We start from the raw sequence: 27931 nt of genomic DNA on the forward strand, positions 1-27931 counted from the left end.
TGAGACGCACCAGCTCGTCTTCAAGCGTGTCTAAACAAACAAAATAAACAAACAATAATAATAACAATAATGTGGTAACTACTGTCTAATAATAATGACAACAAGTAAATAATAAAAAAACATACTTTAACTGCATAAGAATGTTTTGTACAACTACTAATATGCCTACAAATGATAAAAACGAATGTCAAGAAAAACCCTTGAATGAGTAGGGGTGTGCAAACGTTTGACTGGTACTGTAACTAATACAACTAAGTACCTATAATATACACTGAGTGTACAAACATCTGGAACACCTGCTCTTTCCATGACAGACTGTCCAGGTGAATCCAGGGGAAAGCTATGATCTCTTATTGATGTCACTTATTAAATCCACTTCAATCAGTGTAGATGAAGGGGAGAAGATGGGTTAAAGAAGGATTTTTAAGCCTTGAGACAACTAAGACATGGATTGTGTATGTGTGTCATTCAGAGGGTGAATAGGCAAGACAAAATATGGAAGTGCCTTTGAACAGGATGTGATAGTAGGTGCCAGGCACACCGGTTTGAGTGTGTCAAGAACTGCAACGCTGCTGGGTTTTTGACACAACAGTTTCCCATGTGTATCAAGAATGGTCCACCACCCAAAGCTCCTGCTTTTCCCAGTCTCTCTTTTCTCCCCCTCCTGGATTTGACCCTTTCCTGACTCTGAGCCCGCCTACCTGAGCACTCTGCCTGTCCCTGACCTCGAGCCGGCCTATCGTCTGGTAGCATTTGGACTCTGACCAGGTTACTGAACCCCTGCCTGTCCTGACCTCGAGCCGGCCTATCGTCTGGTAGCATTTGGACGCTGACCAGGTTACTGAACCCCTGCCTGTCCTGACCTCGAGCCGGCCTATCGTCTGGTAGCATTTGGACGCTGACCAGGTTACTGAACCCCTGCCTGTCCTGACCTCGAGCCGGCCTATCGTCTGGTAGCATTTGGACTCTGACCTGATTTATGAACTCTAGCTTCTAACCTGAACTCCCTTTTGACTAACCCCTTTAGTTATAAATAACAGAGCTCAACAATCTGCCTCCTGTGTCTGTATTTGGGTCTTGCCTTCTGCCCTTATTGGGGTTGCAACTCAATATTTGGAAGGTGTTCCTATTATTTGGTATACTCATTTTATACATATGTACTTACAAATACCTTCACATTGTGATGTTTTGATTGGTTAAAAACACAAACAAGTTTGAACTTAACATTTGAAAAATGGCTTTTTAAAATTCACTGTATGATTGTAATGGTCTGATATTGTCACGCCTTGGTCTTAGTGTTTTGTGTTTTCGTTGATTGTTTGGTCAGGCCAGGGTGTGATATGGGTTTGTTTTGTTGTATTTCGTATTGGGGTTTTGTGGTTATTGGGATTGCGGCTGAGTAGGGGTGTTGTATGGGCTTGGCTGCTTGAGGCGGTTCTCAATCAGAGTCAGGTGATTCTCGTTGTCTCTGATTGGGAACCGTATTTAGGTAGCTTGGGTTTCGCTTTGTATTTCGTGGGTGATTGCTCCTGTCTCTGTGTAGTGTTCACCAGATAGGCTGTAATTAGTTTTCACGTTCCGTTTGTTGTTTTGCATTTGTATAGTTATTTCATGATTCGCAATCTCTTCATTAAAGACATGAGTAACCACCACGCTGCATTTCGGTCCGACTCTCTTTCAACAAACGAAGAACGCCGTTACAGATATCTATATGTAAATTATTCTAGTCTGTTGGGCCGATGTATCTGTCACGACCTCCACCGAAGTCGGTTCCTCTCTTTGATCGGACGGCGTTCGGCGGTCGGTGTCACCGGTCTTCTAGCCATCGTCGATCCACTTTTCATTTTCCATTTGTTTTGTCTTGTTTTCCTACACACCAGGTTTCCATTTCCCTCATTAAGTGTTGTGTATTTAACCCTCTGTTCCCCCCCATGTCTTTGTGTAAATTTGTTTGTTGTAAGTGCTTGTGCACTTGTTTACTGGTGCGCGTCGGGTTTTGTACCCATGTTGGTTATTTCTTTATGCCGTTGGTTTTGAAATTCAACTGCTCCGGCTATACCACATTACAGTATCTGAAAGATCTTACTCCAACTTCATGATGTTCACATATCTTTCAGATACAAGGAACTCTCCAAGAGGATTTTTGCACTTTACAAAAATGGTTTCTAGCAAATCATTTTGTTTCAAATCAAAGAAAGTCCTATATTATGTTGTTTGCAATTGATGGAACAATGATTGAAAGTGTTTGAGGAAAGATTCTTAATTATCTTTTGGAAAGCATATTACTTATATATGACCCGATTCAGGAAGGCCTATGTCCCGATTCAGGAAGGCCTCCAGTCCAACCACAGCTGGTTGGACTAGAGGATGGTACGGTGCTGCTGGAAAGCTATGGCTGGCAACAACACCTGACTCCGTACTTCAGGCCGCTACCACAAATTAAGCAGTACCAGCACTTCAGGTGAATATAGTTTTCATTGCATTGTATGAGGTTATTCTTCTTATCTAAACTTGCGAGGTGAATTGATGTTGAGCACGGTTGTAATGTCTATTTTTTTGTGTTATTTCCTGTTTTACAGCATCGATGCTCTGGAGTCTGGTGTTGTTATTGCCAAGGAGCGTTCGGAGTCAGTCGAGACCAAGTTTCAGCTGCTGCACAACACTGACATCCTCCCTCCCATAGATTGTCTGCCTGTAGAAGCACCACCTGGACTGGACACAGCTAGACAAACGATCTTTTTGAGAAAATCAGGGAGTTTTGCGACGAAGAGGCTATGGACATCACATGCCCTGCACCAAAGTCAAGGGCAGGACAGAAACAGGCTCTCCGAATATAGATTCCCTTGTTCATGCGTGGTTCGGACGGACCAGTCATCAGCAATATCGCTAGTTCCTCTATTCAAATGACTCTCTCCTAACACACCATCCTAACACACACACACACACACACACACACGTTGTTGCTGCTACTATTTTATCCTGCTGCTCAGCCACTTTACCACTGATTGCATGCATATAACTACCTAATCTATCGCTATTGATATTGTTCGTGTACATACTGTATATTTTATTTACACTACCGTTCAAAAGTTAGGGGTCACTAGAAATGTCCTTGTTCTTTGAAAGAAAATATATTTTTTCTGTCCTTGAAAATAACATAAAATTGATCAGAAATACAGTGTAGTCATTGTTAATGTTGTAAATTACTTTTGTAGCTGGAAACAGCAGATTTTTTTAATGGAATATCTACATAGATGTACAGAGGCCCATTATCAGCAACCATCACTCCTGTGTTACAATGGCACGTTGTGTTAGCTAATCCAAGTTTATAATTTTAAAGGGCTAACTATCTGGACACTCTATTTACCTGGAATTCTTCTTTATTGTAGGCTACTACATTTACCACTTTTAATCTTAATCTTTACTACACTACTCACTGTTTAGCACATGACCTCACATGTGAATCCTTAAAGAGATGGGTGGGGCCGGCTGAAGAGGGTGTGAACAATGCTGCATGTGTGTAGACATAGGAGAGCTCTACAGTAGGTATCAAAATATTCAAAGGCACTTTTGTCAAAAGTGAGTTTACAAGTTTATCAACTTTCAAAGCAGAATTACTTTCCCATTGTTCCTCAGAAATACAGTGTATGATATATCATTTTGTAGCTCAAGTCTCTACTTTTTACCAACGTAAAAAACCCAATTTCAAATTTGCTACATAAGACCGATTTGAGCCAGTCAGTCACAAATTAGAAAAACAATTAACTATAAGCTTTGGTTAGTATAGAGATCTAATAATTGTTTTCGCGTATCCATTAGAAAGACCTTAGTAACCTAACTGCTGCTTCCTACCCAGGACTAAGGTGACGTCATCTATCAAAACAAAACCAAGACCTTACGATGCAAATTAGATCATTCATGACAATCTTCACAGATTTATTTTAGGAAATACATTATAAGTCCCTCCCAAACAGCAGACAACCGCATTGGTACCAATTCCTTTTTAAATGGATCAACTTTGATTTGATTTGATTTGATCAACTTAAATGTCCCTGTGTGTATTAAGATGTCTCAAACAGTTCAATTGATTCACATGTAAAACACCCACAACATTTTTGGGGGACAGACATGCTCAAATTGTGAGAGAAAGTAATCAATGAAAGAATCAATAATAACATTTTTACAATGTCTTAAAATAATCCATTTGGGAGGTGCTTTAGGTATGTTAATGTTCCTTACAGATGATGGAATGATCACTGAAACAGTCTGGAATGATGGAATTACCACTGAAACTGGAATGATGGAATTACCACTGAAACAGTCTGGAATGATGGAATTACCACTGAAACTGGAATGATGGAATTACCACTGAAACTGGAATGATGGAAGTACCACTGAAACAGTCTGGAATGATGGAATTACCACTGAAACTGGAATGATGGAATTACCACTGAAACTGGAATGATGGAATTACCACTGAAACAGTCTGGAACGATGGAATTACCACTGAAACAGTCTGGAATGATGGAATTACCACTGAAACTGTCATGCAGGTGAAAGAGGACCCAAAAGCGACTTGGCGAAAACAGAGTCTTTAATCCAGTAAAGTAAATACAAACAAAAAACACAACTTTCACTCGAAATGACGAGGACAAACTGGAGACTCGATCTTGAACAGCAGGAGAACAGCAGGTTGCCTCGGGAAGGCACTTGAACCAGACAGACTCAGACACCTGCTCACCACGCAGCATCTGAGGAAAACACGACACGACAGGGCGATACACAAACACAGCACGGTGAATTCTAGACAAGGAACCGACAGGACAGGAACGGAACACAAAGGAAGAAATAGGGACTCTAATCAGGGGAAAGGATCGGGAACAGGTGTGGGAAGACTAAATGATTGATTAGGGGAATAGGAACAGCTGGGAGCAGGAACGGAACGATAGAGAGAAGAGAGAGCGAGAGAGTGATAGAGGGAGGGGGAGAGAGAGGGATAGAAAGAGGGAAAGAACCTAATAAGACCAGCAGAGGGAAACGAATAGAATGGGAAGCACAGGGACAAGACAAGATAATAAATGACAAAACATGACAGTACCCCCCACTCACCGAGCGCCTCCTGGCGCACTCGAGGAGGAATCCTGGCGGCAACGGAGGAAATCATCAATGAGTGAACGGTCCAGCACGTCCCGAGACGGAACCCAACTCCTCTCCTCAGGACCGTAACCCTCCCAATCCACTAAGTATTGGTGACCCCGTCCCCGAGAACGCATGTCCATGATCTTATGTACCTTGTAAATAGGTGCGCTCTCGACAAGGACGGGAGGGGGGAGGGAAGACGAACGGGGTGCGAAGAAAGGGCTTAACACAGGAGACATGGAAGACAGGATGGACGCGACGAAGATGTCGCGGAAGAAGCAGTCGCACAGCGACAGGATTGACGACCTGGGAGACACGGAACGGACCAATGAACCGCGGAGTCAACTTACGAGAAGCTGTCGTAAGAGGAAGGTTGCGAGTGGAAAGCCACACTCTCTGGCCGCAACAATACCTTGGACTCTTAATCCTGCGTTTATTGGCGGCTCTCACAGTCTGTGCCCTGTAACGGCAAAGTGCAGACCTCACCCTCCTCCAGGTGCGCTCACAACGTTGGACAAACGCTTGAGCGGAGGGAACGCTGGACTCGGCAAGCTGGGATGAGAACAGAGGAGGCTGGTAACCCAGACTACTCTGAAACGGAGATAACCCGGTAGCAGACGAAGGAAGCGAATTGTGAGCGTATTCTGCCCAGGGGAGCTGTTCTGCCCAAGACGCAGGGTTTCTGAAAGAAAGGCTGCGTAGTATGCGACCAATCGTCTGATTGGCCCTCTCTGCTTGACCGTTAGACTGGGGATGAAACCCGGAAGAGAGACTGACGGACGCACCAATCAAACGACAGAACTCCCTCCAAAACTGTGACGTGAATTGCGGGCCTCTGTCTGAAACGGCGTCTAACGGGAGGCCATGAATTCTGAATACATTCTCGATAATGATTTGTGCCGTCTCCTTAGCGGAAGGAAGTTTAGCGAGGGGAATGAAATGTGCCGCCTTAGAGAACCTATCGACAACCGTAAGAATCACAGTCTTCCCCGCAGACAAAGGCAGACCGGTAATGAAGTCTAGGGCGATGTGAGACCATGGTCGAGAAGGAATGGGGAGCGGTCTGAGACGACCGGCAGGAGGAGAGTTACCCGACTTAGTCTGCGCGCAGTCCGAACAAGCAGCCACGAAACGGCGCGTGTCACGCTCCTGAGTCGGCCACCAAAAGCGCTGGCGAATAGACGCAAGAGTGCCTCGAACACCGGGATGACCAGCTAACTTGGCAGAGTGAGCCCACTGAAGAACAGCCAGACGAGTGGAAACAGGAACGAAAAGGAGGTTACTAGGACAAGCGCGCGGCGACGCAGTGTGCGTGAGTGCTTGCTTAACCTGTCTTTCAATTCCCCAGACTGTTAACCCGACAACACGCCCATAAGGAAGAATCCCCTCGGGATCAGTAGAAGCCACAGAAGAACTAAACAGACGGGATAAGGCATCAGGCTTGGTGTTCTTGCTACCCGGACGGTAAGAAATCACAAACTCGAAACGAGCGAAAAACAACGCCCAACGAGCTTGACGGGCATTAAGTCGTTTGGCAGAACGGATGTACTCAAGGTTCTTATGGTCTGTCCAAACGACAAAAGGAACGGTCGCCCCCTCCAACCACTGTCGCCATTCGCCTAGGGCTAAGCGGATGGCGAGCAGTTCACGGTTACCCACATCATAGTTGCGCTCAGATGGCGACAGGCGATGAGAAAAATAAGCGCAAGGATGAACCTTATCGTCAGACTGGAAGCGCTGGGATAGAATGGCTCCCACGCCTACCTCTGAAGCGTCAACCTCGACAATGAATTGTCTAGTGACGTCAGGAGTAACGAGGATAGGAGCGGACGTAAACGTTCTTTTAGAAGATCAAAAGCTCCCTGGGCGGAACCGGACCACTTAAAACACGTCTTGACAGAAGTAAGAGCTGTGAGAGGGGCAGCAACTTGACCGAAATTACGAATGAAACGCCGATAGAAATTAGCGAAACCTAAAAAGCGCTGCAACTCGACACGTGACCTTGGAACGGGCCAATCACTGACAGCTTGGACCTTAGCGGAATCCATCTGAATGCCTTCAGCGGAAATAACGGAACCGAGAAAAGTAACGGAGGAGACATGAAAAGAGCACTTCTCAGACTTTACGTAGAGACAATTCTCTAAAAGGCGCTGTAGAACACGTCGAACGTGCTGAACATGAATCTCGAGTGACGGAGAAAAAATCAGGATATCGTCAAGATAGACAAAAACAAAGATGTTCAGCATGTCTCTCAGAACATCATTAACTAATGCCTGAAAACAGCTGGCGCATTGGCGAGACCAAACGGCAGAACCCGGTACTCAAAATGCCCTAACGGAGTGTTAAACGCCGTTTTCCACTCGTCCCCCTCTCTGATGCGCACGAGATGGTAAGCGTTACGAAGGTCCAACTTAGTAAAGCACCTGGCTCCCTGCAGAATCTCGAAGGCTGATGACATAAGGGGAAGCGGATAACGATTCTTAACCGTTATGTCATTCAGCCCTCGATAATCCACGCAGGGGCGCAGAGTACCGTCCTTCTTCTTAACAAAAAGAACCCCGCCCCGGCCGGAGAGGAAGAAGGCACTATGGTACCGGCGTCAAGAGACACAGACAAATAATCCTCGAGAGCCTTACGTTCGGGAGCCGACAGAGAGTATAGTCTACCCCGAGGAGGAGTGGTCCCCGGAAGGAGATCAATACTACAATCATACGACCGGTGAGGAGGAAGGGAGTTGGCTCGGGACCGACTGAAGACCGTGCGCAGATCATGATATTCCTCCGGCACTCCTGTCAAATCGCCAGGTTCCTCCTGAGAAGTAGGGACAGAAGAAACGGGAGGGATGGCAGACATTAAACACTTCACATGACAAGAAACGTTCCAGGATAGGATAGAATTACTAGACCAATTAATAGAAGGATTATGACATACTAGCCAGGGATGACCCAAAACAACAGGTGTAAACGGTGAACGAAAAATCAAAAAGAAATAGTCTCACTGTGGTTACCAGATACTGTGAGGGTTAAAGGTAGTGTCTCAAATCTGATACTGGGAAGATGACTACCATCTAAGGCGAACATGGGCGTAGGCTTCTCTAACTCTCTGAAAGGAATGTCATGTTTCCGAACCCATGCTTCGTCCATGAAACAACCCTCAGCCCCAGAGTCTATCAAGGCACTACATGTAGCACCCGAACCGGTCCAGCGTAGATGGACCGACAAAGTAGTACAGGATCTTGATGGAGAGACTTGAGTAGTTGCGCTCACCTGTAGCCCTCCGCTTACAGATGAGCTCTGGCTTTACTGGACATGAATTAACAAAATGTCCAGCAACTCCGCAATAGAGGCACAGGCGGTTGGTGATCCTCCGTTCCCTCTCCTTAGTCGAGATGCGAATCCCTCCCAGCTGCATGGGCTCAGACTCTGAGCCAGAGGAGGGAGATGGTTGCGATGCGGAGCAGGGAAACACCGTTGATGCGAGCTCTCTTCCACGAGCCCGGTGACGAAGATCTACCCGTCGTTCTATGCGGATGGCGAGAGCAATCAAAGAGTCCACATCTGAAGGAACCTCCCGGGAGAGAATCTCATCCTTAACCACTGCGTGGAGTCCCTCCAGAAAACGAGCGAGCAGCGCCGGCTCGTTCCACTCACTAGAGGCAGCAAGAGTGCGAAACTCAATAGAATAATCCGTTATGGACCGTTCACCTTGGCATAAGGAAGCCAGGGCCCTAGAAGCCTCCCTACCAAAAACTGAACGGTCAAAAACCCGAATCATCTCCTCTTTAAAGTTCTGGAACTTGTTAGAGCAATCAGCCCTTGCCTCCCAGATAGCTGTGCCCCATTCTCGAGCCCGGCCAGTAAGGAGTGAAATGACGTAAGCAACCCGAGCTCTCTCTCTAGAGTATGTGTTGGGTTGGAGAGAGAACACAATCTCACACTGCGTGAGAAAGGAGCGGCACTCAGTGGGCTGCCCGGAGTAGCAAGGTGGGTTATTAACCCTAGGTTCTGGAGGCTCGGCAGGCCAGGAAGTAACAGGTGGCACGAGACGTAGACTCTGGAACTGTCCAGAGAGGTCGGAAACCTGAGCGGCCAGGTTCTCCACGGCATGGCGAGCAGCAGACAATTCCTGCTCGTGTCTGCCGAGCATGGCTCCTTGGATCTCGACGGCAGTGTAACGAGCGTCTGAAGTCGCTGGGTCCATTCCTTGGTCGGTTCCTTCTGTCATGCAGGTGAAAGAGGACCCAAAAGCGACTTGGCGAAAACAGAGTCTTTAATCCAGTAAAGTAAATACAAACAAAAAACACAACTTTCACTCGAAATGACGAGGACAAACTGAGACTCGATCTTGAACAGCAGGAGAACAGCAGGTTGCCTCGGGAAGGCACTTGAACCAGACAGACTCAGACACCTGCTCACCACGCAGCATCTGAGGAAAACACGACACGACAGGGCGATACACAAACACAGCACGGTGAATTCTAGACAAGGAACCGACAGGACAGGAACGGAACACAAAGGAAGAAATAGGGACTCTAATCAGGGGAAAGGATCGGGAACAGGTGTGGGAAGACTAAATGATTGATTAGGGGAATAGGAACAGCTGGGAGCAGGAACGGAACGATAGAGAGAAGAGAGAGCGAGAGAGTGAGAGAGGGAGGGGGAGAGAGAGGGATAGAAAGAGGGAAAGAACCTAATAAGACCAGCAGAGGGAAACGAATAGAATGGGAAGCACAGGGACAAGACAAGATAATAAATGACAAAACATGACAGAAACAGTCTAGAATGATGGAATTACCACTGAAACAGTCTGGAATGATGGAATTACCACTGAAACAGTCTGGAATGATGGAATTACCACTGAAACTGGAATGATGGAATTACCACTGAAACAGTCTGGAATGATGGAATTACCACTGAAACTGGAATGATGGAATTACCACTGAAACAGTCTGGAATGATGGAATTACCACTGAAACTGGAATGATGGAATTACCACTGAAACTGGAATGATGGAAGTACCACTGAAACAGTCTGGAATGATGGAATTACCACTGAAACTGGAATGATGGAATTACCACTGAAACTGGAATGATGGAATTACCACTGAAACTGGAATGATGGAATTACCACTGAAACAGTCTGGAATGATGGAATTACCACTGAAACAGTCTAGAATGATGGAATTACCACTGAAACAGTCTGGAATGATGGAATTACCACTGATACTGGAATGATGGAATTACCACTGAAACAGTCTGGAATGATCACTGAAAGAGTCTGGAATGATGGAATTACCACTGAAACAGTCTGGAATGATCACTGAAACAGTCTGGAATTACCACTGAAACAGTCTGGAATGAGGGAATTACCACTGAAGCAATGGAATGATCACTGAAACAGTCTTACAATGACAGAATGACAACTGACACAGTCTAGAATTATATAAGTCTGGAATGATGGAATTCCCACTGAAACAGTCTGGAATGATATAATGACCACTGAAACAGTCTGGAATGATATAATGACCACTGAGACAGTCTGGAATGATGGAATGACACCTGAAACAGTCTGGAATGATATAATGACCACTTAAATAGTCTGTAATGATCACTGCAATAGTCTGGAATGATGGAATTACCACTGAAACTGGAATGATGGAATTACCACTGAAACAGTCTGGAATGATGGAATTACCACTGAAACAGTCTAGAATGATGGAATTACCACTGAAACAGTCTGGAATGATGGAATTACCACTGATACTGGAATGATGGAATTACCACTGAAACAGTCTGGAATGATCACTGAAAGAGTCTGGAATGATGGAATTACCACTGAAACAGTCTGGAATGATCACTGAAACAGTCTGGAATTACCACTGAAACAGTCTGGAATGATGGGATTACCACTGAAGCAATGGAATGATCACTGAAACAGTCTTACAATGACAGAATGACAACTGACACAGTCTAGAATTATATAAGTCTGGAATGATGGAATTCCCACTGAAACAGTCTGGAATGATATAATGACCACTGAAACAGTCTGGAATGATATAATGACCACTGAGACAGTCTGGAATGATGGAATGACACCTGAAACAGTCTGGAATGATATAATGACCACTTAAATAGTCTGTAATGATCACTGCAATAGTCTGGAATGAGGGAATTACCACTGAAACAGTCAAGAATGATATAATGACCACAAAAACAGTCAAGAATGATACAATGACAACCAAAACAGTCTGGGATGATGGAATGACCACTGAAACAGTCTGTATTGATATAATGACCACTGCACAGTCTGGAATAATCAGTTAAACAGTCTGGAATGATGGAATGACCACTGTAACAAGATGCACTAATCATTGAAACAGTCTGGAATGAGTTGGTAGAGCATGGCTTTTGTAACGCCAGGGTAGTGGGTTCGATCCCCGGGACCACCCATACGTAGAATGTATGCACACATGACTGTAAGTCGCTTTGGATAAAAGCGTCTGCTAAATGGCATATATTATTATATATTATGGAATGATCACTGAAACAGTCTGGAATGATGGAATGATCACTGAAACAGTCTGGAATGATGGAATGATCACTGAAACAGTCTGGAATGATGGAATGATCACTGAAACAGTCTGGAATGATGGAATGATCACTGAAATAGTCTGGAATGATGGAATGATCACTGAAACAGTCTGGAATGATGGAATAATCACTGAAACAGTCTGGAATGAGGGCATGACCACTGAAAATGTCTGGTATGAGGTCATGACCACTGAAACAGTCTGGAATGATGGAATGATCACTGAAACAGTCTGGAATGATGGAATAATCACTGAAACAGTCTGGAATGAGGGCATGACCACTGAAACAGTCTGGAATGAGGGCATGACCACTGAAACAGTCTGGAATGAGGGCATGACCACTGAAAATGTCTGGTATGAGGGCATGACCACTGAAACAGTCTGGAATGAGGTCATGACCACTGAAACAGTCTGGAATGAGGGCATGACCACTGAAACAGTCTGGAATGAGGGCATGACCACTGAAACTGTCTGGTATGAGGGCATGACCACTGAAACTGTCTGGAATGAGGGCATGACCACTGAAACAGTCTGGAATGAGGGCATGACCACTGAAACAGTCTGGAATGAGGGCATGACCACTGAAACAGTCTGGAATGAGGGCATGACCACTGAAACTGTCTGGTATGAGGGCATGACCACTGAAACAGTCTGGAATGAGGGCATGACCACTGAAACAGTCTGGAATGAGGGCATGACCACTGAAACAGTCTGGAATGAGGGCATGACCACTGAAACAGTCTGGAATGAGGGCATGACCACTGAAACAGTCTGGAATGAGGGCATGACCACTGAAACAGTCTGGAATGAGGGCATGACCACTGAAACAGTCTGGAATGAGGGCATGACCACTGAAACAGTCTGGAATGAGGGCATGACCACTGAAACAGTCTGGAATGAGGGCATGACCACTGAAACAGTCTGGAATGAGGGCATGACCACTGAAACAGTCTGGAATGAGGGCATGACCACTGAAACAGTCTGGAAGAACAAATCATATACACATCATGTGTTGATGACTAATAAACACACACAGGGATTGAATAACAGAACTGGGCATAGTTGTACCCCTGGCTACATCCATTGATAAATTGAATTGTGTGAAATTGAAATGTGAAATAACTAAGAATAGAGAGTGGCTCAGATTTCCCTGTTAGAGTGTCTTCCCATGTCTGAAGCTGTTAGCTGTGGGACTCGAGTCAGTCAATGCTTTGTGAAGTGTGACAGTAGGGTTTAAATGGGAGTCATAATAACTCAAATATGTCTTGGCTTGTGTATTCACTTGCAATTGGGCGCACACACACACGCACACACACACACCCGCACACACACACGCGCACACACACGCGCACACACACACGCGCACACACACACGCGCACACACACACACACACATATAGCCTACATGTTAAAGCGTTGGTCCATCTGTCGATGTGCCCTTGAGCAAGGCACTTACTCCAGGGGCACCGTGCTACTATGGCTGACCCTGTAAAACAACGCATTACACTGCACCTATCTGGTATATGTGACAATAAAACATCTATATATATTTTTAATGTTTACCCTCGGTGGTCTGTGCTGGATCCTGGCGCGGGCCACTTTCTGCTTGTTGACTATGTTCATCAGCTTAACAGCATCGGCCCCCTTCACATAAACCACCGGCCTCTTCAGAGGGTCCTCTGCTAACTTGTTTAGCTACAGGAGAGGAGAACACACAGACACGCACATTAGGAGAGGAGAACTAACACACACACAAGGATATTTACTGTATACAGGACAACACACACGTTAACCTTAATGATGGATAACAACTGTGTGCTCATCTTCAACATAGTCTCTCATTTCATCTCCTGTAGGATGGAGAGACAGAGAGAGACAGAGAGAGAGACAGAGAGAGAGAGACAGAGAGAGACAGAGAGAGACAGAGAGAGAGACAGAGAGAGAGACAGAGACAGAAACGTGGAAACTGTGGTCATCCTCTACAGCGCGAGGGATGGAGGAGGGAGGGATTGAGGAGGAGGGAGGGATGGAGGAGGGAGGGAGGGAGAAATGGAGGAGGGAGAGATGGAGGAGGGAGGGAAGGTGGGAGGGAGGGATGGATGGAGGAGGGAGAAATGGAGGAGGGAGGGAAGGAGGGATGGAGGAGGGAGGGCTGGAGGAAGAGATGGAGGATGGAGGGAAGGCGGGAGGGATGGTGAAATGGAGGACGGAGGGAGGGTGAAATGGAGGAGGGAGGGAGAAATGGAAGAGGGAGGGAAGGTGGGAAGGAGGGTGAAATGGAGGAGGGAGGGAGAAATGGAGGTGGAGGGAGGGAGTAATGGAGGAGGGAGGGAAGGAGGGAGAAATGGAGGAGGAGGGGGAGGATGGGGTGGAGGGAGGGAGTAATGGAGGAGGGAGGGAAGGAGGGAGGGAGAAATGGAGGAGGGAGGGAAGAAGGGAGGGAAGGATGGACGGAGAGGTAGGGAAGTCAATTAATTGTATGTTCTGTATTTGGCCGTATTGGACACAGACTGGACATAGAGCTTCTCTCTCTCTAGTCTGCCGTCCGTTTGCCTATGCAACTGGGTCCTGGACTTTCTGATGGGCTGACCCCAGGTGGTGAAGGTAGACAACATTATCTCCCCCACACTAATCCTCAACACGGGGGCCCCACAAGGGTGCATCCTCAGCCCCCTCCTGTACTCCCTGTGACTATTAAAACTTACCCTAACCAGAAACCATGGATAGATGGCGGCATTCGCGCAAAACTGAAAGCGCGAACCACCGCATTTAACCATGCATAGATGACTGGGAATATGGCCGAAGTCTCAGGGGGTGGGTCGCTCAGCCTAACGCATCATTGCGCATCATTGCGTTACGCATCATTAACACACTGACTGCCTTCCAGGACACCGACAACACCAGGTGTTGCAGGAAGGCCAAGAAGATCATCAGGAACCCCAGCCACCCGAACCATGGGCCGTTCTCTATGCTTCCATCACTCACACGTGGCCAGTATAGGAGCATCGTGGCAGAAACTGTCAGACTGGCCAATAGTTTCTAGCCTCAGACCATCAGGCTGCTGAATAGCCACCATTAGTCAGCTACCTGTTCTCCCAGTCCCCCCCCCCCTCCCCCACAAAGGACAGTCACCCTGCCCCTACCCCATATGGACATGTAAATGGTTACATTTGTAAATATTTTTTATATATATTATTATTTAGATTATTGTTTTATTCACTTGTCTTTTTGACCTGCAGTGTTGGAGCTCGGAGCTGAATAATTTCATTGTACCCAGCAATTACATCTGTAACGAATAAACTCATCTAATCAGTTTCTCTTTCGGCCTCCGTCCCTCCCTGCCCTCCGTACTCTCTACAGTCTCTCTAGTGGGACTCCTCCATTGGACTGAGCCTCTCTGTTGTCTGCTCCCACCCTACCCTCCGTACCCTCTACAGTCTCTCTAGTGGGACTCCTCCATTGGACTGAGCCTCTCTGTTGTCTGCTCCCTCCCTGCCCCAGTCTGTCATTTAAAAGTCCCAGGGGAAATACCAGAGATATTCACCATTTCTATTTCTTCCCCTGTCGTCATGTTTCCAAGTGAATTATGCTCTCTCTGATTGAAGTATAGCGTACGGTAATTTAACATCTCTGCCTCTGTTTCTGTTATTTTCCCCTGCAAGAGAGTCAATATAGACCAGGCTCTCAAAGGGCTAACACTGCTAGCATTGATGTCAATGTGATATTGGCGTTATGCTATACGTAAAGTATATACACCAGATACCTCACGATAAAGGACAGTATATTGTTTCTACCTCAGTTCAACCAAGGTACAAGAACTAAAGAACAAACTGAATGTGTATAGAAGAGATTTTCTCAATGTCAAATGGAACGTCAATAAAGTGCCTCTCCATGATCAAAAACCAACACGTTTAACTCCGCATTAAAGACTTTGATAATAAAATACATCAAGTTAGTAGATAGATCATGTAGACAGGGAGAAAAAGAGGTCATAAACATTAACTTCATAACCCTCCCTTGCTCCTAATTTCACCCGGAGGATATTAACTCTCTCTAACTCCTCCCCCCTCGGCCTTGTGTCTGTGCCGATTGGGCAGCTGCAACTGGAAACCCCTCTCAGGGGAATTTGACCTTGAGGGTCACGCTGACTTTCATGTGGTCCCCTCGCAAGCCTTTTATCTCTGCTACACTTCTGCTTACAGCCTGGAGGCCTGAACACAGAGGAACCTGCATGTCCGGGCCTGGTGCTGTGGGCCTGGCTGAATACCACAGGAGAATTCTTCTCGCTCTCTCTGACAAAGGTGAGAGGTGAGACGTCTGTGTCACAGGCAGGAAGAGAGCTCTTTTCCGGATTTGGATCATTACAGTGTATCGGTCTAATCCTGCTCTGCATGTATTACATGGTGTTTTACACTGTACACTGTGGATATTTTTTGCAGAATTCTGCATGCAGAGTCTCAGTTTGGTGTTTGTCCCATTTTGTGAATTCTTGGTTGGTGAGCGGACCCCAGACCTCACAACCATAAAGGGCAATGGGTTCTATAACTGATTCAAGTATTTTTTGCCAGATCCTAATTGGCCTCTCTCTCTCTCTATTCAATTGACTTTATTGACATGGCAAGTTCATTACAGTTTTTCTCAATTGCTAAAACACTAAAACCCATTGGCTGAACAAAGTTCTTAGTTGCCTGGACTCATTTAGCTAATTATGCAGTCGGTTGTCAATACCTTAAACCATTTCACATGGTAAAACACAATTTGCAGATCTCACTTAGACCTTTCAGCAAAACTCTAAACACATCTCATTCTCAAAACACATGCTGCACTCTAATGCCCATTTCATCCATACTGGTAAACACAAGTGGCAACAATCACATACAAATAGAGAACATATGTCATTGATTGAACACAACCACTCAAAATGGATTTAACCTGTTTCAAATGATGCAACACAACCAATATAAGCCAGTTCAGAGAGCAAACAGGTTGTTGAAGGTGGGAAGGAGAAAGTCTGAGAATGGATACTGTAGTACAGTGCATTGTAGGCTGTATACTGTACAATGGACAAATGGTATGGCCCTGAACATTGTGCTTTCCATTTATTAACAGTACTGACTGCTCAATAGATCTTGACTGGTTGCAGGTTCATATCAACAAAGAACAAGAATTACAGTATCACAGACACAATGGACAAGTTTGTGAGATGCAGGGTACAGTACTGTAAATATAGGGGTGCAAAGAGCAAAGCAGAGTAATAATTTCTGATCAATTTTGAGCTACTATGATAGAACATGTTTTCGTTCATCAAAAGACGATGGAAATATATGAATATTTTTTTTGATGAAAAATGTCGTTCTCCCTGAGAATTGTATGTTTTGAACAATGTGTTTTCTATTTTTCGGTGTATTGTTTATTGACTGCTTGAGAGTGGATATCATTTTGATCACTTTGTTTATGATTTGAGAGCAGTGTTTGATTTTGAACACAGGTAAAACTGTTTTGAGGCGAATGTTTCCTTTTGCAAGAGGAGTCAGAGGTTATGTAAATAGTGCCGGAAGATGAGGTTTTATGTTTAATGTTTTCAGGAAATGGAGCAAGGTTTCAGAAATTGTGTTTTAGCAATTGAGAAAAACTGTATTACTTACATTGTCAAAGTATATATATAGACAAATAAAAAAAGATATTTATATATATAATATATACATATTTATATATAAATACATGGTGGGACCAACAGCAATAATAATAGTAGTAGTGGACATGGGATTACCATTAACAACAACTACAACAACAATAATAATAGTAGTAGTGGACATGGGATTACCATTAACAACAACTACAACAACAATAATAATAGTAGTAGTGGACATGGGATTACCATTAACAACAACTACAACAACAATAATAATAGTAGTAGTGGACATGGGATTACCATTAACAACAACTACAACAGCAATATTAATGAGAACAACAATACATTAAAGCAATGGTGGTAGACCAGTGTCAACATGACTGAGAAGACACATGACCTGGTATGAAAGACAAAACAAAACAAGATGGGAAATATTATTGACATGACATTGCACTTTTCACTGGCTGTCCCTCAGGTTGTGGCAGGAGGACACATATTTGGCTGCCAAAACTGCACATTTTGGCTTTTCACCCAATAAATATTAGATTTTTTCTTAATCTTTTTTAGTTTCAAATTCTTTGTATTGAATTATAATTTGGGGAAAGAAATATTCTCTTAGGTCTGAGTATTTGTCACAGTGTAATAGGAAATGCAGCTCTGTCTTTACCTCTCCCCTGGAGCAGAGTGAGCACAGCCTGTCCTCTCTGGGCAGCCAGGTTTGTCTGTGACGACCGGTCTCTATAGCCAGACTGTGCTCACTGAGTCTGTACCTAGTCCGTGTTTTCCTCAGATTTCGATCAGTCACAGTGGTCAGATAGTCTGCCACCATGTACTGTCTGTTTAGAGCCAAATAGCATTGAAGTTTACTTAGATTTTTTTGTGGTGTCTTTCCAATAGGTGATATATTTTTATTTTTGTTTTGTGATGACTTGGTTGGGCCAGATATTCTGAGTGCTGTCCTGAGGCTCTATGGGGTTGGTTTGGGTTGGTGAACTGAGCCTCAGAACCAGCTGGCTGAGGGGACTCTTCTCTTGTTTCATCTCTTGACATTGTAGAGCTGTGTAATGGAATGTTTTGGGGTCACTTGTTTTTAGATGGTTGTAAAATGTGATGTCTCTTTTATCTATTCGAATGAGGAGGGGGTATTAGCCCAATTCTGCTCTACATGCGTTATTTGGAGTTTTTCTTTGCACTTGCAATACAATCTTGCAAAACTCTGCATGCAGTATTTCAATTGGATGTTTGTCCCATTTGGTGAATTCATTATTAGAGATTGGACCCCATACTTCACAGCCATATAGAGCCTTTGGTTCTATAGCTGATTGGAAAATGTTGAGCCAGATTCTAATTGGAATTTTGATTTTAATGTTCCTTTTAATGGCATAGAATGCTCTTCTTGCTTTGTCTCTCAGCTCATTCACAGCCATGTGAAAGCTACCTGTGTTGCTGATATTTAGTCCTAGATATGTGTCGTTTTTGGTGTTCTAATAGAACTGTGTCCAAATAGAATTTATATATGTCATCCTTCTTTCCGGACCTTTTTTGGAATATCATTATATTCGGGTTTTTTAGGTTAACGGTCAGAGCCCAGGTCTGACAGAACCTGTGAAGACGATCTAGGTGCTGCTGTAATCCCTCCTTAGTGGGAGACAGCAGCACCAGGTCATCTGTCTACAGCAGACCCTCCTTAGTGGGAGACAGCAGCACCAGGTCATCTGCGTACAGCAGACACTTGATTTCAGTGTTGTGTAGGGTGATACCAGGTGCTTCCGATTCTTCTAATGTTTTTGCCAATTCATTAATGTAGTAAATAGTGTTGGACTTATTGGGCAGCCCTGTTTCACTCCCTGTCTCTGAGAGCAGAAGTTTGTTTGCCTGTTTTCCAATTTTAACCGCACATTTGTTTTTAGTGTACATTGATTTAATAACATCATATGTTTTCCCTCCAATACCACTTTCTATTAGTTTATAAAAAAGACCTTCATGCCAAATTGAATCAAATGCTTTCTAGATTTTGCCTTTGTTTTTGGTTTACTTGTTTATCAATTAGAGTGTGGAGGGTATAAATGTGGTCTGTTGTACGATAATTTGGCTTCTGGTGTAGTCTGCTATTTATAATACTGCAGAGAATTTTCCCCAGTTGCTTTTAACGCAAATTCCTCTGTAATAATTTGGGTCAAATTTGTCTCCATTTTTATAGATTGTGATCAATCCCTGGTTCCAAATATCGGGAAAATACCTGCAGTGGGGAAAATGTTGAAGCGTTTGAGTATAGCCAATTTGAATTTGTGGTCTGGATATTTGATGATTTAATTTAAAATAGCATCCGCACCACAGGCCTTTTTGGGTTGGAGAGTGCGTAGTTTTTCCAATAATTCTTCTTCTGTAATTGGAGTATCCATAGGATTCTGATAGTCTTTGACTACTGATTCAAGGATTTGTAATATGTCTTGTATATCTTTTTCTTCTGAGCTCTTTGTTATATTGCTGTAGAAAGTGGCAGCTCTGGCCTTTAGCGCAGTGCGGATGTAATCCATGGCTTCTGTTTGGGATGTGTATGGTACCAGTCAAAAGTTTGGACACACCTACTCATTCAAGGGTTTTTCTTTAATTTGACTATTTTCTACATTGTAGAATAATAGTGAAGACATCAAAACTATGAAATAACACATATGTAATTATGTAGTAAACAAAAAAGTGTTAAACAAATCTAAATATATTTCAGCCACCCTTTGCCTTGATGACAGCTTTGCAAACTCTTGGCAATCTCTCAACCAGCTTCATGAGGAATGCTTTTCCAACAGTCTTGAAGGAGTTCCCACATATGGTGAGCACTTGTTGGCTGCTTTTCCATCACTCTGCAGTCCAACTCATCCCAAACCATCTCAATTGGGTTGAGGTCGGGTGATTGTGGAGGCCAGGTCATCTGATGCAGCACTCCATCACTCTCCTTCTTGGTCAAATAGCCCTTACACAGCCTGGAGGTGTGTTTTATGGTCATTGTCCTGTTGAAAAACATATCATAGTCCCACTAAGCGCAAACCAGATGGGACAGCGTATCGCTGCAGAATGCTGTGGTAGCCATGCTGATTAAGTGTGCCTTAAATTCTAAATAAATCACAGACAGTGTCACCAGCAATGCACCCTCACACAATCACACCACCTCCTCCATGCTTCACGGTGGGAACCACACATATGCAGAGATCACTTACGTATGACAAAGACATGGCGGTTTGAACCAAAAATCTCATCAGACCAAAAGACAGATTTTCACCGGTCTATTGTCTATTGGTCGTGTTTCTTGGCATAAGCAAGTCTCTTCTTCTTATTGGTGGTAAAGGTGATCTAGAGTTTTTTCGGCTCTAGTTGCACAGGTGACATGCTGGTAGAAATGAGGTAAGATGGATTTCAGTTTTCCTGCATTAAAATTACCGGCCACTAGAAGTGCCTCCTCTGGATGAGTGTTTTCTTGTTTGCCTATGGCCTCATACAGCTCGTTGAGTGCGGTCTTAGTGCCAGCACCAGTTTGTGGCGGTGAATAGAAGGCTACGAAAACTATAGATGAAAACTCTATTTGTAAATAGTGTGGTCTACAGCTTATCATGAGACACTCTAAATTAGGTGAGCAGAATCTCCAGACTTCATTAATATTAGAGATTGCTGCTGTTGTTAACAAAGAAACACACCAACCCTCTTGACCCGACGCTGCCATTCTGTCCTGCCGATGCATAGAAAGACAAGCTACGTGAATATTATCCATGGCCTTGTTCAGCCAAGTTTCCTAGAAACATATTACAGTTCTTCAGGATAGTCTTGAACGGAGCTCGCCCAGTTTGTTCTCTGGTGGTTGTTCATTCACTAGTAGAACATCGGGAAGAGACGGTTTATTAACAGTCGCAGTTTCATCAGGGTGCCCGTATGTAGTCCTCTATCGCCGTCTCTTTCTCTTCAGAGTGTCGGGGTGGGAGGGCCTGGTCCGAGGTGAGCAGTATGTCCTGCTCTGACAGACCCTTGAAGTAGAAATCTTCATCCAAATCAAGGGTAGTGATCACTGTTCTGATGACCAGACGCTCTTTTCGTTCATAGAAAACGATGGCGGAAACACTATGTAAAAATGTAGTTAAGAACCGCGCAAAAACACACAAAATAACAGAGCTGCTCAGGTGCCCGTTAAATGGCCGCTATACATCCCACCACCATTCTTGAGTGGAGACTTGGAATGTGAGTGCCCAATTGGTGAATGGAAACATGGAAACCATGTGTGTGTGTGTGTCTGTGTGTGTGTGTGTGTGTACTGACCTGATCAATGGCATCAGAGTTTTCAGACACGTCAAAAATGACAGCCGTCGCCCCTCTCTGAACTGCTCGCTTCGCCTGCAGGGAGAACAACAGTCATTAGAGACACAGAGAGAACAACAGTCATTAGAGACACAGAGAACAACAGCCATTAGAGACACAGAGAGAACAACAGGCATTAGAGACACAAAGAGAACAACAGTCATTAGAGACAGAGAGAACAACAGCCACAGAGAGAACAACAGTCATGAGAGAAACAGAGAGAACAACAGCCATTAGAGACACAGAGAGAACAACAGCCATTAGAGACACAGAGAGAACAACAGCCATTAGAGACACAGAGAGAACAACAGCCATTAGAGACACAGAGAGAACAACAGCCATTAGAGAAACAGAGAGAACAACAGCCATTAGAGACACAGAGAGAACAACAGCCATTAGAGACACAGAGAGAACAACAGCCATTAGAGAAACAGAGAACAACAGCCATTAGAGACACAGAGAACAACAGTCATTAGAGACACAGAGAACAACCGCCATTAGAGACACAGAGAGAACAACTGCCATTAGAGAAACAGAGAGAACAACAGGCATTAGAGACACAGAGAACAACAGTCATTAGAGAAACAGAGAACAACAGCCATTAGAGACACAGAGAGAACAACAGCCACAGAGAGAACAACAGCCATTAGAGACACAGAGAGAACAACAGCCATTAGAGACACAGAGAGAACAACAGCCATTAGAGACAGAGAGAACAACAGCCATTAGAGAAACAGAGAACAACAGCCATTAGAGACACAGAGAGAACAACAGCCATTAGAGACACAGAGAGAACAACAGCCATTAGAGAAACAGAGAACAACAGCCATTAGAGAAACAGAGAACAACAGCCATTAGAGAAACAGAGAACAACAGCCATTAGAGACACAGAGAGAACAACAGCCATTAGAGACACAGAGAGAACAACAGCCATTAGAGACACAGAGAGAACAACAGCCATTAGAGACACAGAGAGAACAACAGCCATTAGAGACACAGAGAGAACAACAGACATTAGAGACACAGAGAGAACAACAGCCATTAGAGAAACAGAGAACAACAGCCATTAGAGACACAGAGAGAACAACAGCCATTAGAGAAACAGAGAACAACAACCATTAGAGACACAGAGAGAACAACAGCCATTAGAGACACAGAGAGAACAACAGTCATTAGAGAAACAGAGAACAACAGCCATTAGAGACACCGAGAGAACAACAGTCATTAGAGACACAGAGAGAACAACAGCCACAGAGAGAACAACAGCCATTAGAGACACAGAGAGAACAACAGCCATTAGAGACACAGAGAGAACAACAGCCACAGAGAGAACAACAGCCATTAGAGACACAGAGAGAACAACAGCCATTAGAGACACAGAGAGAACAACAGCCATTAGAGACACAGAGAGAACAACAGTCATTAGAGACACAGAGAACAACAGCCATTAGAGACATAGAGAGAACAACAGCCACAGAGAGAACAACAGCCATTAGAGACACAGAGAGAACAACAGCCATTAGAGACACAGAGAGAACAACAGCCATTAGAGACAGAGAGAACAACAGCCATTAGAGAAACAGAGAACAACAGCCATTAGAGACACAGAGAGAACAACAGCCATTAGAGACACAGAGAGAACAACAGTCATTAGAGAAACAGAGAACAACAGCCATTAGAGACACAGAGAGAACAACAGCCATTAGAGACACAGAGAACAACAGTCATTAGAGACAGAGAGAACAACAGTCATTAGAGAAACAGAGAACAACAGCCATTAGAGACAGAGAGAACAACAGCCATTAGAGACACAGAGAGAACAACAGCCATTAGAGACACAGAGAGAACAACAGCCATTAGTGACAGAGAGAGAACAACAGCTATTAGAGACAGAGAGAGAACAACAGTCATTAGAGAAACAGAGAACAACAGCCATTAGAGACACAGAGAGAACAACAGCCATTAGAGACACAGAGAGAACAACAGCCATTAGAGACAGAGAGAACAACAGTCATTAGAGAAACAGAGAACAACAGCCATTAGAGACACAAAGAGAACAACAGCCATTAGAGACACAGAGAGAACAACAGCCATTAGAGACACAGAGAGAACAACAGGCATTAGAGACACAGAGAGAACAACAGCCATTAGAGACACAGAGAGAACAACAGGCATTAGAGACACAGAGAGAACAACAGCCATTAGAGACACAGAGAGAACAACAGCCATTAGAGACACAGAGAGAACAACAGCCATTAGAGACAGAGAGAACAACAGTCATTAGAGAAACAGAGAACAACAGCCATTAGAGACACAAAGAGAACAACAGCCATTAGAGACACAGAGAGAACAACAGCCATTAGAGACACAGAGAGAACAACAGGCATTAGAGACACAGAGAGAACAACAGCCATTAGAGACACAGAGAGAACAACAGGCATTAGAGACACAGAGAGAACAACAGCCATTAGAGACAGAGAGAACAACAGCCATTAGAGACACAGAGAGAACAACAGCCATTAGAGACACAGAGAGAACAACAGCCATTAGAGACACAGAGAGAACAACAGGCATTAGAGACACAGAGAGAACAACAGCCATTAGAGACACAGAGAGAACAACAGCCATTAGAGACAGAGAGAACAACAGCCATTAGAGACACAGAGAACAACAGCCATTAGAGACACAGAGAGAACAACAGCCATTAGAGACATAGACGGAACAACAGACATTAGAGACACAGAGAACAACAGCCATTAGAGACACAGAGAACAACAGCCATTAGAGACACAGAGAGAACAACAGCCATTTGAGACAGAGAGAACAACAGCCATTAGAGACACAAAGAGAACAACAGCCATTAGAGACACAGAGAGAACAACAGCCATTAGAGACACAAAGAGAACAACAGCCATTAGAGACACAGAGAGAACAACAGCCATTAGAGACACAGAGAGAACAACAGCCATTAGAGACACAGAGAGAACAACAGGCATTAGAGACACAGAGAGAACAACAGGCATTAGAGACACAGAGAGAACAACAGCCATTACAGACAGAGAGAACAACAGCCATTAGAGACACAGAGAGAACAACAGCCATTAGAGACACAGAGAGAACAACAGCCATTAGAGACACAGAGAGAACAACAGGCATTAGAGACACAGAGAGAACAACAGGCATTAGAGACACAGAGAGAACAACAGCCATTAGAGACAGAGAGAACAACAGCCATTAGAGACACAGAGAGAACAACAGCCATTAGAGACACAGAGAGAACAACAGCCATTAGAGACACAGAGAGAACAACAGACATTAGAGACACAGAGAGAACAACAGCCATTAGAGACATAGACGGAACAACAGACATTAGAGACACAGAGAACAACAGCCATTAGAGACACAGAGAACAACCGCCATTAGATACACACAGAGAACAACAGGCATTAGAGACACAAAGAGAACAACAGGCATTAGGGACACAAAGAGAACAACAGCCATTACAGAGACACAGAGAACAACAGCCATTACAGAGACAGAGAGAGTAACAGCAATTAGTGACACAGAGAGTAACAACCATTAGAGACACAGAGAGTAACAACCATTAGAGACACAGAGAATAACAGCCAATAGAGACACAAAGAAAACGACAGCCATTAGATACACACAGAGAACAACAGCCATTAGAGACACAGAGAACAACAGCCATTAGAGACACAGAGAACAACAGCCACAGAGAGAACAACCATTAGACTCTTAGTCTAAGTTTTGGGCTGAAAAATCTTTTGAGTAATCACCTCAGATAGTTTCACATTCAATCTTTTTCAGATCTGATTGGTCAATAGCCCAATTAGTGAAAAAAAGATCAGAATTGGGCTGCCTGTCTAAACACAGCCAGAGAGAAGAACAACCATTAGAGACACACAGAGACCAGTAGTTTGAACATAATTTACCAGTCCAAAGTTTGGACACACCTCATTCAAGGGCTTTTCTTTATGTTTGACTATTTTCTTCAATGTAGAATGAAAGTAAAGATAGCGAAACTATGAAATAATACACATGGAAACATGTAGTAACCAAAAAAAGTGTCAAAAATGTAATATTCTTCAAAGTAGCCACCCTTTGACTTATTGACAGCTTTGCACACTCTTGGCATTCTCTCAACCAATTTCACCTGGAATGCTTTTCCAACAGTCTTGAAGGAGTTCCCACATATGCTGAGCACTTGTTGGCTGCTCATCCTTCACTCTGCGGTCCAACTCATCCCTAACCATCTCAATTGGGTTGAGGTTGGGTGATTGTGGAGACCAGGTCATCTGATGCAGCACTCCATCACTCTCCTTCTTGGTCAAATAGCCGTTACACAGCCTGGAGGTGTGTTGGGTCATTGCCCTGCTGAAAAACAACAGGACAATGTCACCACCAAAGCACCTCCACACAAACCAGATGCGATGACGTATTGCTGCAGAATGCTGTGGTAGCCATGCTGGTTAAGTGTGCCTTGAATTCGAAATAAATCACAGACAGTGTCACTAGCAAAGCAACCCCACACCTCCTCCTCCATGCTTCACGGTGGGAACCACACATATGCAGAGATCATCCGTTCACTAACTTTGCATCTTACAAAGACATGGCGGTTGGAACCAAAAATCTCAAATAAGTACTCATCAGACCAAAAGACAGATGTCAACTGGTGTCCATTGCTCGTGTTTCTTGGACCAAGCAAGTCTCTTCTTCTTATTGGTGTCCTTTAGTTGTGGTTTATTTGCAGCAATTCGACCATGAAGGCCTGATTCACACAGTCTCCTCTGAACAGTTGATGTTGAGATGTGTCTTTTACTTGAACTCTGTGAATAATTTATTTGGGTCGCAATTTCTGAGGCTGGTAACTCTAATTAACTTATCCTCTGCAGCAGAGGTAACTCTGGGTCTTTTCCTGTGGCGTCCTCATAGAGCCAGTTTCATCATAGTGCTTGATGGTTTTTGTGACTGCACTTGAAGAAACGTTCAAAGTTCTTGACATTTTCCATATTGACTGACCTTCATGTCTTAAAGTAATGATGGACTGTCATTTCTCTTTGCTTATTTGAGCTGTTCTTGCTATGATATTGACTTTTACCAAATAGGGCTCTTCTGTGTACCACCCCTACCTTGACACAACACAAGTGATTGGCTCATACGCATTAAGAAGGAAAGAAATTCTACAAATTCACTTTTAACAAGGCACACCTGTTAATTGAAATGCATTCCAGGTGACTACCTCATGAAGCTGGTTGAGAGAATGCCAAGAGTGTACAAAGCTGTCATCAAGGCAAATGGTGGGTATTTGAAGAATCTGAAATATAAAATATATTTTCATTTGTTGAACACTTTTTTGTTTACTACATGATTCCATATGTGTTATATCATAGTTTTGAGGTCTTCACTATTATTCTACACTGTAGAAAGAAAAACCCTTAAATGAGTAGGTGTCCAAACGTATGACTGGTCCTGTATATCAACTCCAACTTAGTTCACTTGAAGCCAATCTTGAAACAATAACCTTGCAGTAGTGAGATAAGGTCAACAAGAGTTAGTGTTCATTTTAGTAAGGTTAAGGCTACCTCGGTGGTAAAGCAATATATTTAACCAGTTTGTTAACTCTCACTCCCAGCCACCCAGTCACTCTCACTCCCAGCCACCAGAGGGGGTTGTGTGACTTTGAATGGCCTGAATCCAGCAGACAGCTCGGCCCAGCAGCAGAGAGAGGAGAGACATAGCGAGAGGAGAGACAGAGAGAGAGACAGAGAGAGAGACAGAGAGAGAGACAGAGAGAGAGACAGAGAGAGAGAGAGGGAGAGAGGGAGAGGGGGATAGAGGGAGAGAGAGAGAGAGAGGGAGATTGAGAGACACAGAGAGAGACACAGAGAGAGGAACAGAGAAAGAGAGAGAGAGAGGGAGATTGAGAGACACAGAGAGAGAGAGGAACAGAGAGAGAGACACAGAGAGAGGAACAGAGAAAGAGAGAGAGAGAGAGGGGGAGATTGAGAGACACAGAGAGAGAGGAACAGAGAGAGACACAGAGGAACAGAGAAAGAGAGAGAGAGAGAGGGAGATTGAGAGACACAGAGAGAGAGGAACAGAGAGAGAGACACAGAGAGAGGAACAGAGAAAGAGAGAGAGAGAGAGAGAGAGCGGAACAGAGAAAGAGAGAGAGAGAGAGGGGGAGAGAGAGAGAGAGAGAGAGAGAGAGAG

At 44.2% G+C, this 27931-nt stretch overlaps 1 protein-coding gene across 2 annotated transcripts in view; it reads right to left on the reverse strand.

Annotated features, from left to right (window-relative positions):
- LOC124036599 (E3 ubiquitin-protein ligase znrf3-like) overlaps positions 1-27931 on the reverse strand; it is a 197215-nt gene that overhangs the window by 19844 nt on the left and 149440 nt on the right. For both annotated transcript variants that reach the window (XM_046351372.1, XM_046351370.1), the window contains exons 3-4: positions 21659-21733; positions 13291-13422 (exon numbers count right to left, since the gene is read on the reverse strand). In XM_046351372.1, coding sequence (XP_046207328.1) covers positions 13291-13422; positions 21659-21733 — 207 coding nt within the window. The remainder of the gene's footprint in view (positions 1-13290; positions 13423-21658; positions 21734-27931) is intronic.

The sequence above is a fragment of the Oncorhynchus gorbuscha genome, linkage group LG05 (assembly GCF_021184085.1).
Source record: "Oncorhynchus gorbuscha isolate QuinsamMale2020 ecotype Even-year linkage group LG05, OgorEven_v1.0, whole genome shotgun sequence".
Taxonomy (NCBI): domain Eukaryota; kingdom Metazoa; phylum Chordata; class Actinopteri; order Salmoniformes; family Salmonidae; genus Oncorhynchus; species Oncorhynchus gorbuscha.